General features: G+C 39.9%; 1 protein-coding gene across 3 annotated transcripts in view; it reads left to right on the top strand.

The window, feature by feature from the left end:
- The window catches only part of LOC126148769 (CBY1-interacting BAR domain-containing protein 1), a 211,186-nt gene that overhangs the window by 57,632 nt on the left and 137,786 nt on the right, over positions 1–15,768 (top strand). For all 3 annotated transcript variants that reach the window (XM_049915777.1, XM_049915776.1, XM_049915775.1), the window contains one exon: positions 13,635–13,763. In XM_049915777.1, the coding sequence (XP_049771734.1) occupies positions 13,635–13,763 (129 nt within the window). The remainder of the gene's footprint in view (positions 1–13,634; positions 13,764–15,768) is intronic.

Raw genomic sequence — 15,768 nt, 5'->3', positions numbered from 1 at the left:
GTCATGTGGTCCACAGAGGAGAAAGGGTCTGCAGGGCCAGAGACCTCTGGTTGCGCTTGAGTTGCCACATGGCAGGGTGGAGTGCGACCATACCTTGTCTGTCATCTGGAGAGCTATCCTGTGCAAGGTCCATGCCCACCTAACCCACCTGTGTTATTGGTGCTGGATGCATAGGTGCAAAGCCTTGATACAGCATTCCCCACATCAAGGGGAGGAGAGCTGGCGGTATATCTGGTTGGGTCGTTACTGGCAGCTGGGAAGCTGAGGTCCACCTCCACTGGAGCTGGCACTGGTGTGGCATGTGGAGCAGTTGAGGGCCCCTCCAGCAGGAAGCCAATTGCAGGCTGGAGCTGAGGCAAGGCAGTTGTCTCCGGGGTGGGTGTTGTGGATGACTCTACGTCTGGAACAAAGGATGATGGTAGACTATAGGATCAGGGAGAGGATGATGGTGAGGCCACAGTTGTTTTAAAGTGCTTATGGCACACTGTGCTGTCTTGAAGCCAAAAGATTGGAAATGACAGCAAGAAATCAATGCTGGCAGCCTTAGGTGAAGACAAGGGCCCTCACAGGAACATGCAGAGGGTAGTGGTGGTCGCTGGACTGCTGAGGGGAGGGGTGAGTGCCGGTGCGATGGATGATAGACAGTTGTGACTGATGTGGTCAGCCATGAAGTCTTTCTGCTGGGTTCGACCCTGCCTGGGTAGTGAAATGATAAGACGTTAGAAATAGCCTAAGAGGCTCGAGCAAGTGGTGATAGCAGTGAAACTTGGATGGCTGGAATTTAAAAGTGTTTGGCTAGATGAATAGGTGAAAGATGGGGCAACAGTACGTATCAGTGCTGCGCCATTTGCTTTGCAGAAAGTGGAGAATTCCATGGAAGCAAATTGGGGGTGGCTATCTGTGACACTTGTTTTTGGGAGCCCTTCGAGTGAAAAAACTTTGGGACAAGCTTTGAATAATCTGCCCTTTGAACATGGTAGATATTCATGAGACATAAGGGGGAAGGGGGGGGGGGGGCACTACCATCATATTTGGCGATTAACCCAGAGTATCCCAGGAAGGTCTCTGAGAAATCAAGATGTGCCCAAGACCAGGGGGCAGAAGTGTTTTCCAAAGCAAAAAATGATGTGGAGGGATGGCCTGCTGCTCTAGCAGGTGGGGCACGAAGCAACCATATGGAGGATTGTGGTATCTGTGCTTTGTCAATAGACGAGTTGGCAGGCCAGGCACTTGGTAACCACAACACCACAGTGCCCAATGTACAAAAGAGACTACACATGCTGCTGGAGGGCTGCTTGGACCACAACCCTGGTGCACCTGATGTCCTCCTGGGGCAGGAGACATTGTTGAGGGTGGAGGCCTGGACCTCTGTGTGTCACAGCAGTTTACTATCTGGCTGCCAATTGCTTTGCAACCAGATGGAGCACTGGGTCCTTGGCAGAGTGGCATGTTATAAACTTGGTGTCCAACAGATTTTTGGCCATGGCTACCTCAGCAACAGTGTCCGGGTGGAAGCAGACTTTGGGGCCTATGTTGAAGGAAGGGCCCTGGCTTGGGGGAGATGTGAGAGGAGGTTAGAATTAGCATGACAGTTTGTTGAACGGCATTGAATGTCATAATTATAACTTGAGAGAGACTGAGACCACCACTGGAGGCAATGTGCTGTTTTGGGTGAAATGTTTGCCAAAACTTTGAAAACAGGGAGTAAGAACTTGTGGTCTGTGAGTTGGGTGAAATGGCCACTGTAGGCATAGTTATGAATTATTTTGAGGCCAAACATGATTGATAGGTTTCTTTTTCTGTCTGACTGTAGTTACACTGTGTAGCAGAGAGAGTCTTAGACACAAATGCAATTGGTAGCTCCTCCTTGGCAATCACATTTGGTAAGACTGCACCCCCTGATTATTGTCTGATGCATCAGCTTCCAAAGATTATGGGCTTGGCAGGGCTGTAGACCATGAGTCACGTGGGCCAGAGGAGGGCCTGTTTCAAGTCCTAGAAGGCTTTATCATATGTCATGATCCATTGCCAGCAAATATTTTTGTGTAAGCTGTGGAGTAAGGGTTCTGCAGTGGCTGCTACATGTGGAATAAATTTATGTTAATAATTGAGCTGCCCTAATACTGATTTCAGCTGGCTGGTGTTGGTGGGAGCCTGAAGTTTATGCACCACCTCAGTATATTGGGAGGGGGGGGGGGGGGCAAATGCCTGAGGCACTAAAAACATAAGTATTACACTTAGTGAGCAAAAGAACAGCCCTTGTCTTTATTTCATTTGAGGTTGGCCTATTGGACAACAGTGCGTGCAGGTTGTTAGTCAAGTCCTGTGTATCCTAGCTTTGCAGCAAGAATGTTGTCTAAATAGTTTACCATTCTAGGCACACTGCTAGTGAAGTGCTCAAGGTAGCACTGAGAAGTGAATGGAGCACTGAAACAGCCCAAAAGGAGTATTGATCACAAAGACATATCAGGAATACTTGTCCAACAGAAACTGGAGATACGCACCACAGAGATCAATCGTAGCAAATACTTTGCCACCTATGAGGTGAGTCATTATGTCCCATACCTTGGGAAAAGGATAAACATATATGACAGATTGGGCATTAATAGTTGTCTTGAAGTCCCTGCATACTCGTAACCCGCTGATTGGCTTTTCTACAATGGCAGTGGGACTGGCCCATTGGCTGTTGGGAACAGGAGTGAGAATATCCTCATGCTGTAGCTTCAGATGAAGTTTATCTCTGAGTGCAAGGGATACATTTCTGGCATTGATGAATTTTGGTGGTTCTGATGGGAGAAGAAATCTTTTACACTCGAGGAGGGTTGCTTGAACACTGAGCTCAACTTGGAAGGGAAGTCTTTTATGTAGAGTTTGATGCCCAGCAACTGGCAGTGTGTGTGGAGTCATGGATTTCTAAAACAAGAGCATTGAGCAGATCCAGGCCTAAGAGACTGATGGCTCCAAGAGTGTCAACAGCCAAAATTCTGGCTGTGAGTATGGTCGAACAGTACTGAACACTGGCTGTAAATCAGCTGTTGACTTTAATGATGCCATTGCTGTAACTACACAACAGGTTGTCAAAATGTTGAAGGGGAGGGTATCCCACATGATAATAAGATTGCCAATCTATGATGATCACAGAAGATACTGTGTCTATCCGCAACTCAATGGGCATGTTGTTGGTGGCTACCATAAGTGACAGAGATTCCTCTGAGTGAGGAAGCACAGTTTGGATGTAGGATACAGGATACAGGTCAGTTCTGTCATCTAGTGCTGCATCCAAGGGGTCCGTATGTGCACATTTGACATTCATTTTGAGCACTGCTTGACACACTTCAGCCTTGTGTCTGGATTTCCCACAAGAGGTGCACTTAACATGCCGGTAGTGGCACTGGTGTCTCTTGTGAATAATAAAATATTGGCTGCAGAAAGGGAGCTGTTGAGGGCAGCATCTGGCCACTGAGTCTTGTATTTGTATTTCTTTATTGGTCCTGTAAATTGTGTTTAGGTACATATTTTGCACAAACAATGTAGGATAAGTCAGGTTGGTACAGTGTATACATCATCATACACATTGTTATTTTGAAAGGATAAATAATTAAAAATTATTCAATACATGTTGAATATTGATGACAAATTTAATATAATAAAATAAAATGATAGACTTATTAAGAATATTTGAGCAATTACACTACACTTTTCTGGTACTCTAAAAACTTGGAAACAGAATAGAAGCAGTGGTCAAGCAAGTACTCTTTCAGTTTCACTTTAAACGTTTGTAAATTTTGCATATGTTTCAAATAGTATGGCATGTGATTGTACAGCATTAGGCCAGTATGATACGTTCCTCTCTTACAAATGTTTATACTTACTGTATTGACATGCAAGTAAAGCTTCTGCTTAGTATAATGAGGGTGGTAATCACAGTTATACCTGAAGATATTTCCATCTTTTAAAATACTTCCTTTTGTGAAATTTAATATTTCATACATATATAAGCAAGGAAGAGGCTGTATACTGTGATTTTTAAATATTGGTCTACAGGAGTCTCTGTACTTAGCATGGTTTATTATTCTAACAATCTTTTTCTGTAGCCTAAATGTTTTGTTTGTACCTACGGAGTTCCCCCAAAAGATAATGCTGTACATCAGCAGTGACTGAATACTGCCATGGTACATTGTGATCACAGACGCACGGCTTGTATTTTGTGCGAGGATTCTTACTGCATACGTAAGTGTGTTTAGCTTTTTATTTACATGGTTAAGATGTGTCTCCCATTTTAGGTTTCGCTGAGACAGTTTTTCCATCAATTTTAAAAGTTGGTCTTGCAGGATGTAGTTTCTGTGAATTGTGGAAATTGACTATCACCGTTTTTTCATTATTTATTATTAGCTTGTTTGTGCTGAACCATTGTGTCAAATTTTGTATTATACCTGCAGCTGTTTTTTGTAGGCTTTCCTAATCACGCGATTTGATTAGGATATTTATGTCATTTGCAAAAAGTACTGTTGTGTGAATCTGGCTGGAATTGGGGGGGGGGGGCATTACTGGGGCTGAGGATGGAATGTTGGTTGGGTGGAAAACACTTTGATGGGCCCTGCAATGTGGCTGATGATCTGAGAGACTGTTCAAAAGCTCTGATAATGTAGAGACATGTTTCTGAGGATGGGCCCTTAAATTTAAGGGGATCTGTATGCAGTCCTTCATCAGGGGAGTGCTTGAGAATCATGTCCCAGATCAAGCAGTCTTCATATGAATGCTAACAGTGAGGATTACTACAGCGCAAATACCGCATGCAAAATAAATCCTTGAGGCAGGCAACCCATTTGTGGTAAGACTGTCCACAAGGATTATGGTGACTGGAAATCCTGTGGAAGCTGCTGCCACATGCACCTAGGATTCAAAGTATTCTAACAAACAGGACTTCAACTTGTCAGAGTGCAGAGAAAGAGCTGTCATGTCCAGGTTCAGTTATTGTAGAAGGTGGCAAATATCTGCGCCTGTGTATGCTGCTGGGTATCACCTATGATACCTTGGGCTAAGAAGTACTGTTCCACATGTATGTCTTAGGTCACCCAGGACTTGATCTTCTTGTTGAACTTCTGGAATGGTAGGTGTGCCATCCAGAAGCCGTTGATTATGGAGTCAATCTGGAAGAGGGAGTTGGAGAGCTCTGGAGGCAACATGTAGATGGCCACCAGCTGCTTGATCCTGAGTATGTAGCTATGCTGAATCTGCTGGAAAAGTAACAACACCTGAACAGAGACATCCACTGGTTCCATGACACTAAGGGTACTTGAAAGTAGAGTAATATATGCCAAAACACTGTCTACCTTGGTCAGAACAAATTCAAGAAGCATGACTCATGAAAACCAACTGATGTTTCCACTGAAGGCACCACAGAAAATAAAATGAAGTTCATTGTTACAGACATAAACAATCTTCTCCAATGTGAGTTAACGTCTTGTCAGTGTAAGACTGAAGCTGGCAGCTCCTGGAGGCAAAAGTCAACATCGATGGCATCATCATCATATTGGTGGGGCAGAATGAGATACTGACTGTGGAAATGCTTTTGCAATTGGTGCCTGGCCTGGGAAACTCATTCAGAGCAAATTCTTCAAGCGTAGCCCAGGCACTGACCTAAAAACTGTGTGGATGCCAGAATACTGTAGATACTTCTTTTGGTAATGTGGCATGCAGAAGAGGAAAGTTCTACAGGTCCATTGATCTCTGGTGGCACTTGGGTTGCTACCTGCTGGCAAGGCAGAGTGCGGCTATTCCTTATCTCTCATCTGAAGAGGTCCATGCCCATCTAATCCATCTGTGTTGTTGGTTGCTGGCTGAGTAGATACAAGGTCTCAACACAGCAAGTTTAGCTTTAGGAGAGGTAAAGACACAAGAGAGGCAGTTCTGGAGTTGAGCTTGATAATGGAAGCAGGACTTGAGAAAAGTGAAGACATGTTCATAGGATTTGTCGACCTAGTAAAAGTGTTTGAAAATGTAAAATAGTGCAATACCTTCCAATTTCTCAGAAAAATGTGTTTAAGCTATAGGAAAAGATGGGTGATATTTGGAAGACTAAGAATGAAGTGCCCAGATTAAAAAGAGTGAAGACAGAAATGTAGTCTGTTGCTCCTATGTTCAATCTATGCATTGAATAAGCGATAGAAATAAATGAAATGTTAAATAATTGGATTAAAATTCAGGGTGATGGAATATCAATGATAATCTTTGTTGATAACATTACTGTCCCCAGTGAAAGTGAAGAAGAATTACAAGAGCTGTTAAATGATACAAACAGTCTAATGAGTAAAGAACAGGGATTGAGGGTAAACAGAAGAAAGACAAAAGTAGTGAGGAATAGCAAAAATGAGATTGGCAATAGCTTAATATGTAAATTATGGACCACAAAGTGGATGAAATGAAGGCATTCTAATACCTTGGAAGCAATGTAACATATGATGGATGAAACAAGGTAGACGTAAAAAGCAGGCTAACACTGGCAAAGAGAGCATTGCTGGCCAAAAGAAGTCTACTAGTGTCAAACATTGACCTTAATTTGAGAAAGAAATTTCTAATAATGTACATTTGGAGCACAGCATTGAATTGTGATTCATGGACTGTAGGGAAACAGGAAAAGAAGATAATATTAAGTGTTAGAGATGTATTTTTGTAGAAGGATGATGAAATTATTTGAATTGATAATATAAGAAATCAGGAGGTCCTCTGCAGAATCAGGACAAGAGGAACATATGGGAAACAATCACAAAAAGAAGGGACTATATGATATGACATTCGGGAATAACTTCTGTGGTACTTAAGGGAACTGTAGAGAGTAAAATCTGAAGGGAAAGCTGGAGATTGAAATATATCCAATAACTAGTTATTACTCTGAAATGAAGAGCTCACACAGTAGAGAACTCCTGACAGGCCTTGTGAAATCATCCAGAGGACTGATGACAAAGAAAGGTCTTAAATGCTTTACCTTATCACCACAAAACTCTCTCTCTGTCTCTCTCTCCCTCCTCTCACCCCTCCTACACACACACAATTCCATGTGGGAAAAATATATCTAAAAACAAAGATGCTCTCACTTACCAAAGGAAAGTGTTGGCATGTTGATAGAGACAATAAAAAACACACAAACACACACACAAGTTTCAAGCTTTCGCAACCCAAGGTTGCTTCATCAGGGAAGAGAGAAGGAGAGGGAAAGATGAAAGGATGTGGGTTTTAAGGGAGAGGGTAAGGAGCCATTCCAATATCGGAAGCGGAAAGACTTACCTTAGGGGGGAAAAAGGACAGGTATACATTCGCGCGCACACACACACATATCCATCTGCACATATACAGGCACAGGCAGACATATGTAAATGCTGTTTGCCTGTGTCTGCATATGTGCGGATGGATATGTGTGTGTGTGTGTGTGTGTGCGAGTGTATACCTGTCCTTTTTTCCCCCTAAGGTAAGTCTTTCCGCTCCCAGGATTGGAATGGCTCCTTACCCTCTCCCTTAAAACCCACATCCTTTCATCTTTCCCTCTCCTTTCCTCTTTCCTGATGAAGCAACCTTGGGTTGTGAAAGCTTGAAATTTGTGTGTGTGTTTGTGTGTTTTTTATTGTCTCTATCAACATACCAATGCTTTCGTTTGGTAAGTTACAGCATCTTTGCTTTTATATGAATCTTGATGTTTCTCATTAGACAAAATCATGTAATTACCTTAAGAAATAATATACTCTATTAAATAAACCACCTGTGGAAGTAAATATAAGTATGTATTACTATAATGACAATATTATGAGAAGGATAGGTGCTACTCTTTTTATAGCGGAGATGCTGAGTTGCAGATAGGCACAACAAAAAGACTGTCGAACAAAGCTTTTGGCCAAACAGGTTTTCATCAGGGTTAGACAAAACACACACACACACACACACACACACACACACACACACACATGCATGCATGCAGACACATGACTATAGTCTCTGGCAGACTGGCCTTGACAGCCAGAGGCTGTTGATCTTGTGTGCGTGAGTTATGTTTGTGTGAGTGTGTGTGTATGTCATCTAATTCTGAGACCTGTTTGGTCGAAAGCTTTGTTTGACAGTCTTTTTGTTTTGCTTACTTTGACTAAGCATCTCCACTATATAGTGAGTAGCAACTATCCTTTTCATAATATTGTCATTATTATTCCATCCTGGATTTTCTGATGTATAAGTATAGTTATTCACATGTTCATTAACAATAATAGACCCAATTAAGGCACAGCATATAATTGAAAAAGCAGTTGTATTTTTAAAAATAAGGTAGAATAATAATAATGATAATAATAATAATAATAATAATAATAACCCCCGTGGAGGCCCGGGAAAAGAATAGGCCTCCGGTATGTTCTGCCAGTCGTAAAAGGTGACGAAAAGAACAAACCACTAATAGGGCTAACCCCCCTTTTAGTGTGATTACTTGGTTCAGGACAGAACTAAAGAAGCCTCGGACAAGCGCCGTCATGGTCGGGGACGACGCATGAACCCTATGCCCGCCCACAATGGTAACGACACTGCTAGCCAACTGGAAAATGATTTAAATCCAAATAGAGGTGTTTTGCAGGATATGCTTCCTGCAACTACCCTAGAAGGAAAACAAAGACAGAGGATGAGATGGTCATATGAAGTTAATCGACACCTCATGTTCTGTTATTACCAAGCAACAAACCTAGGAACCAACACAACTGGATACAGATCACAAGTATACACAACATTTATTACCAGATACCCGGAATTAAAATTTTTAACAGAACAACGACTAGCTGATCAGATCCGTGTAGTAATAAAAAATAACAGGATACCCCAGTCAGAATTAGAAAACATCAAACAACAAGTACAACAAATACTGGAACTAAATAATGTGCAATCAGAAGAAGAAGAAAATACAGTAATGGACTCAAACATCCCAGAGCAAACAAACAAAGACCAACACGCATCAATTAAACAATCAGAGGAAAATGAAATCTTAAGACAGCCACCAGAACAAGCACAAATAGAACACAAAGAGACACACGTGTTAGATATAGAAGAGAAATTTCAGCTGACATATATAGAATACAAAGACACAAATACAGACATTAGACCATTCTTGCATAGATCGCCAAATAACCCACAAGTCGAAACAACAATAAAAACTATCAACACAATCATACACAACAAAATAAATGAAAACACAACTATGGAAGAGTTACAACTACTGGTTTATATAGGAGCACTCACTACACTAAATATACACACTAGGCAGAGATCAGAACAAACCAACACACAGAAGAAACCCACAAAACCAGCATGGCAACACAGGCTACAGATCAGAATAGAAAAACTGAGAAAAGACATCGGACAGCTAACACAATTTATAAGAAATGAAATATCAGACAAAAAACGAAAAAGGTTAGGTAAAATCTCACAACAAGAAGCAATAGAGCAATTAGATTAAAAAAAGCAGAAATTGCAAGCATTGGCCAAACAACTTAGAAGATACAAAAAAAGTGAAAATAGAAGGAAACAAAACCAAACATTCAACACAAACCAAAAGAGATTTTACCAAACAATGGATAACACACACATTAAAATAGACAATCCACCAAACATAACAGACATGGAACACTTCTGGAGCAACATATGGTCAAACCCGGTACAACATAACAGGCATGCACGGTGGATACAAGCAGAAACAGACACATACAAGATGATACCACAAATGCCTGAAGTGATAATTTTGCAACATGAAGTCACCCGAGCAATTAATTCTACACACAATTGGAAAGCTCCTGGAAATGATAAAATAGCAAATTACTGGCTAAAGAACTTCACCTCAACACATTCACATCTAACTAAATTATTTAACAGTTACATTGCAGACCCATACACATTCCCTGATACACTTGCACATGGAATAACCTATCTGAAACCTAAAGATCAAGCAGACACAGCAAACCCAGCTAAATATCGCCCCATAACATGCCTACCAACAATATACAAAATATTAACTTCAGTCATCACGCAGAAATTAATGACACATACAACACAGAACAAAATTATAAATGAAGAACAAAAAGGCTGCTGCAAAGGAGCACGAGGATGTAAAGAGCAACTGATAGTAGATACAGAGGTGACATATCAAGCTAAAACTAAACAAAAGTCCCTACACTACGCATACATTGATTACCAAAAAGCCTTTGATAGTGTACCCCACTCATGGTTACTACAGATATTGGAAATATACAAAGTAGATCCTAAATTGATACAGTTTCTAAACATAGTAATGAAAAACTGGAAAACCACACTTAATATCCAAACAAATTCAGATAACATCACATCACAGCCAATACAGATTAAGTGTGGAATATACCAAGGAGACTCATTAAGTCCTTTTTGGTTCTGTCTTGCTCTGAACCCACTATCCAACATGCTAAATAATACAAATTATGGATACAATATTACTGGAACATACCCACACAAAATCACACATTTGCTATACATGGATGATCTAAAACTACTGGCAGCAACAAATCAACAACTCAACCAATTACTAAAGATAACAGAAGTATTCAGCAATGATATAAATATGGCTTTTGGAACAGACAAATGTAAGAAAAATAGCATAGTCAAGGGAAAACACACTAAACAAGAAGATTACATATTGGATAACCACAGCGACTGCATAGAAGCGATGGAAAAAACAGATGCCTATAAATATCTAGGATACAGACAAAAAATAGGAATAGATAATACAAATATTAAAGAAGAACTAAAAGAAAAATATAGACAAAGACTAACAAAAATACTGAAAACAGAATTGACAGCAAGAAACAAGACAAAAGCTATAAATACTTATGCTATACCAGTATTGACCTACTCATTTGTAGTAGTGAAATGGAGTGACACAGACCTAGAAGCACTCAATACACTTACACGATCACAATGCCACAAATATAGAATACATCACATACATTCAGCAACAGAAAGATTCACATTAAGCAGAAAGGAAGGTGGAAGGGGATTTATAGATATAAAAAACCTACATTATGGACAGGTAGACAATTTAAGAAAATTCTTTCTAGAACGAGCAGAAACTAGCAAAATACACAAAGCAATCACTCATATAAATACATCAGCTACACCATTGCAATTTCATAACCACTTCTACAACCCTTTATATCACATAACATCAACAGATACAAAGAAAGTAAATTGGAAAAAGAAAACACTACATGGCAAGCACCCGTATCATCTAACACAGCCACACATAGATCAAGACGCATCCAACACATGGCTAAGAAAAGGCAATATATACAGTGAGATGGAAGGATTCATGATTGCAATACAGGATCAAACAATAAACACCAGATATTACAGCAAGCATATTATTAAAGATCCCAATACCACAACAGATAAATGCAGACTTTGCAAACAACAAATAGAAACAGTAGATCACATCACAAGCGGATGTACAATACTAGCAAATACAGAATACCCCAGAAGACATGACAATGTAGCAAAAATAATACATCAACAACTTGCCATAAAACATAAACTAATAAAACAACACGTTCCCACATACAAGTACACATCACAAAATGTACTGGAGAATGATGAATACAAATTATACTGGAACAGAACGATTATAACAGATAAAACAACACCACATAACAAACCTGACATCATACTCACCAATAAAAAGAAGAAATTAACACAACTAATTGAAATATCCATACCCAACACAACAAATATACAGAAGAAAACAGGAGAAAAAATTGAAAAATACATCCAACTGGCTGAGGAAGTCAAGGACATGTGGCATCAGGATAAAGTCGACATTATACCAATTATACTATCAACTACAGGAGTCATACCTCACAATATCCACCAGTACATCAATGCAATACAGCTACATCCAAACATATATATACAACTACAAAAATCTGTAATTATTGATACATGTTCAATGACCCGAAAGTTCCTAAATGCAATATAACATATACCGTACAGTTAAAAGGAAGTCACGCTTGATCAAGGTCCGCGTCACTGTCCATTTTTGACCAGACATAACGTCTGAGAATAGAAAGAAATAATAATAGTAAACTGCTCAAAAAGAATTTTGCATCACCTGCATATTGTTAAATTTGTGTAGGCATATATTTGAGGGATAATGGATTAAATTGTAGTAAAAATACAACAGTAGCTAAAATAAAAGGAGTGTGTTCAAGATGCACATTATTACAAAGTTGTAAAATCAAAATCAGCTGTTGAGTAGCATTCAGTAATATATTATTCCCTGTATATTGTAACATGCTTGGATCCTCCTTGACTTACTGCCCACAAGGCAGTCAAAATAATGTTGCTGAATCCTGTCCCACTGCTCTCGTATGACAATCTAGAGTGTGAGTGGGGTTTCTGAAATGATGCAATGCACTTTTCAACTCATCTCAAGCAAGGTCAGTCAGGTCCAGATCAGTAAATACTGCAGGCCATTCCATGCATTCGAGTCCTGCCTCCCAGAGGAAAGTGTTCACATGGAGAGTGTGGTGTGCTTGTGCATTATCATCTTGAAAGACAAAATGTTGACTGTTGGGCTGCCTTGATACTGCACAGCCCTCAAATTAATGTAAATAATGATGGGAGGTGTCCAATATCTATACATAATATCAGTCCTAAATGTGGCTGACCCATTTCCCTGCAGAGCCTATGGGACTGTGTGGCAAAGAAGTGCATTAGTACCTACTGCCTTCACACTCTTGTACAACAATCAACAGGTGTAATACAGATCTGGCACTCATCATTGAAGAGAATTGGATGTGGCTGAGCAATTCCAGGTGTTCCCGTGCCTATCTTTTTCAGACATCCCAACCATAGGGGTTTGTACTGTTCTTTGTAGAGGAAGCCTAGAGGAGATGCAGAAGGTTGCATAATGTCTGTGTCAACACAGTGCTCCTAGTTGCTGCCAAAAAGGTAATGTGCAGTTCTGTTGTATTCTCTCATGGTATATTCAGACAATAATTTGTAGCTGCCATTTGTCAGCTGATTTTGATTGCAGACTACCACTACAAGACAGATCTTCAACTTTTAGTATCTTATAATAGTGACTGAATATTCAAATGATGTCATTTTAGTGCACACCATTTTGGATGGCAATGTCCAGAAGGTGACAACCATTCCCGCTGTGAAGTGACTATGTGCAGTTGGTCTGAGCTTGAAATGACACTTTGAGGCATGCTGACAAACTGAGTGCTGTACATAAGCTGCACCAGCCTGTTCATGATTGTTGACATGATTGCATCATGTGACTGTACTGGACCGAGAAGACAGGTCTATTTTTACTTCAATTACACAGGTGATTGTATATGGTAATTTCCTGTGGTCAAAATAGTGTTGAGAGGCAGGTTTACAATTAAAAAACTCATACTATGCAAGTTGTAAGAGTGATGCAAAACTTGAACAGTTTCATTAGCTATTTGTTTAGTATTTACTTCTATTTTTCTAACAAATGACATCGTCACATAGTCAGAATGTAGAAGGATCTACAAATAATCGGAGGAAAGATATATTTGTTATCTATTTGGGACTTAAAATTGTGTACTTTGTTCCAGTGTGCGGAATAAAAATGATGATCTAGCACAGTCACTACAGAATTATGCACAGTCTGAAAATGTCAACAAATCCCTGAAAAATGGTCTACTGGAGTTTTCACAGACGTTATCATTTGTAAGTGATTACAGGTATGTATATATATTTACCCAATTATTTGCAGAAAAATTACATTTCAGCCTAAGACCTCAGAACATATGGGTTCAGTGATGCTTTTGAGGAATAAGACATCTTACAGTTCAGAGATGTCTCTCTTTTGTTAGTGGAAAGTGACTGAAGTTGTGGGTACAACAACCTGCAGTGGTTAATGTAGCAACTGAAATTAAAACCAAGGAATGTGATGTGTCTTGACATCCTTGTCTTTGAGCTCTTTGAACAGCCTGTTCATGGTACCCGTCTTAAGTGTATTTGTATTGCAGTGTCTTGTATTTGTGCAAAGAAAATGGATCAATTCTGTTAAAACAGTATGCAAGTGTTATTGTGCGTACTCACCTGCCTGAGAAATTTCCCACACTGGTGATCAACAACAAGTGCCCAGAAATGTGTTGATGAATGACATGGAGCAGTTTATTTATGAGGTGAAGAGTGAAATCAATTATATTTTTCCCCAATTTAAGGAGATTACCATGTGGAACATGTGTAACAAAGTAATGTGTCACATCCCTAACAACTTATTGACTTCCTACAGAGAAAGATCAAACCACACCATTACAAACATTTTCTTGGACTTGAATCACATTTTTGTGTGAAAGTGCACCGTAATGACCATGAAAGTGCACCATAATGACCATGCCCAATATATTTACCATTGTGCTCCCATGCCAAAAATTGAGTAGATGAACCCATTACTTCACTCCTGTGGAACCCAGACAACCAGATCTTACATGAAGAATTAGAGTTTATCTCCTGCATACAATCAATGGGGTTCCATATGATGGTACCCCTGGATCATATTATTTAGTGCCACAATTACAGTGATGCACATGCTTTTGTTATCCAAACTTCCATTATTTCAGCCTGAATACCCAAAGATTTGGTTTGCCATTGCAGAAACTGTTCTGCCTACCATCATCATTGTCATGGTGAAATGTTATGCTTTGTTGTGTGATATTGAGGACTATGTGTCAGCAATCTGTGACATCATTCTGTCACTGCCAACTACTTGCTAGTTTGCAAAGGTCACTTTACTGTAAAAGCAAAGGTCACTTTAGTGTGGTGGTTGTGCAGATCACTGGAGCAACCAGTTTGTCAGGTGATTTATACAGAAAAGTTAAGCGGCAGGACACCCTCCCACTTCTGACAACATCTAAGGGAATTAGTGGACACCAATCATATGTCTGATGGTGCATTGTGGGCAATATGAACAAGCCCATTACCCCCTCAAACCCAAGTTTCTTTCAATACTAATGAGGGCAACACTTGTGATAACAAATTACAGATCACTGACTGGATTTTTCTACTTCAAGATCAGCACCATTACTACCCAGGAGCCATCAATGATCTACAGCACGGGCAACCTTATTACACAGCAACTGGTAGCCAAAACAAGCTGAACATGTCCAGAGAAACATGCCGAGTTTCAGTGGTGGCTGCTGTGTAAGAGTACAAGAACACGTGAACTCCCTAGCTTTTGACACCTTTGCAGATTTATTGGTTATTGTTCTTTGAATGCTGTTAAACATAACATAGATGCTGCAATCTGAAAGATATGGCACTTAAATCCATGCTACTCTATCTTGTGCAAGTCTCTTCATATCCAAGTAACTACTGGAACCTATATGCTTCTGAATCTGCTTACTGTATTCATCTCTTGGTCTCCTTCTATGATTTTTACCCTGCATGCTTCATCCCAGTACTAAATTGGTAATCTCTTGATGCCTCAGAATGTATCGTACCAACTGATCTCTTCTTCTACTCAAGTTGTACCACAAATTCCTCTTCTCCCCAGTACTTTTCAGTAACTTTTCATTAGTTATGTGATCTGTCTCTCTGATCTTGAGCATTCGTCTGTAGCACCACATTTCAAAAGCTTCTATTCTCTTCTTGTCTAAACTGTTTATTGTCCATATTTCATTTCCTACACTACATACAAATACTTTCAAGAAAGACTTCCTGACACTTAAATCTATACTCTAT

Source organism: Schistocerca cancellata, chromosome 2 (assembly GCF_023864275.1).
Source record: "Schistocerca cancellata isolate TAMUIC-IGC-003103 chromosome 2, iqSchCanc2.1, whole genome shotgun sequence".
Classification (NCBI taxonomy): domain Eukaryota; kingdom Metazoa; phylum Arthropoda; class Insecta; order Orthoptera; family Acrididae; genus Schistocerca; species Schistocerca cancellata.
The sequence above is the reverse complement of the archived record's forward strand: the minus strand, read 5'-3'. Positions and strand labels throughout refer to the sequence as shown.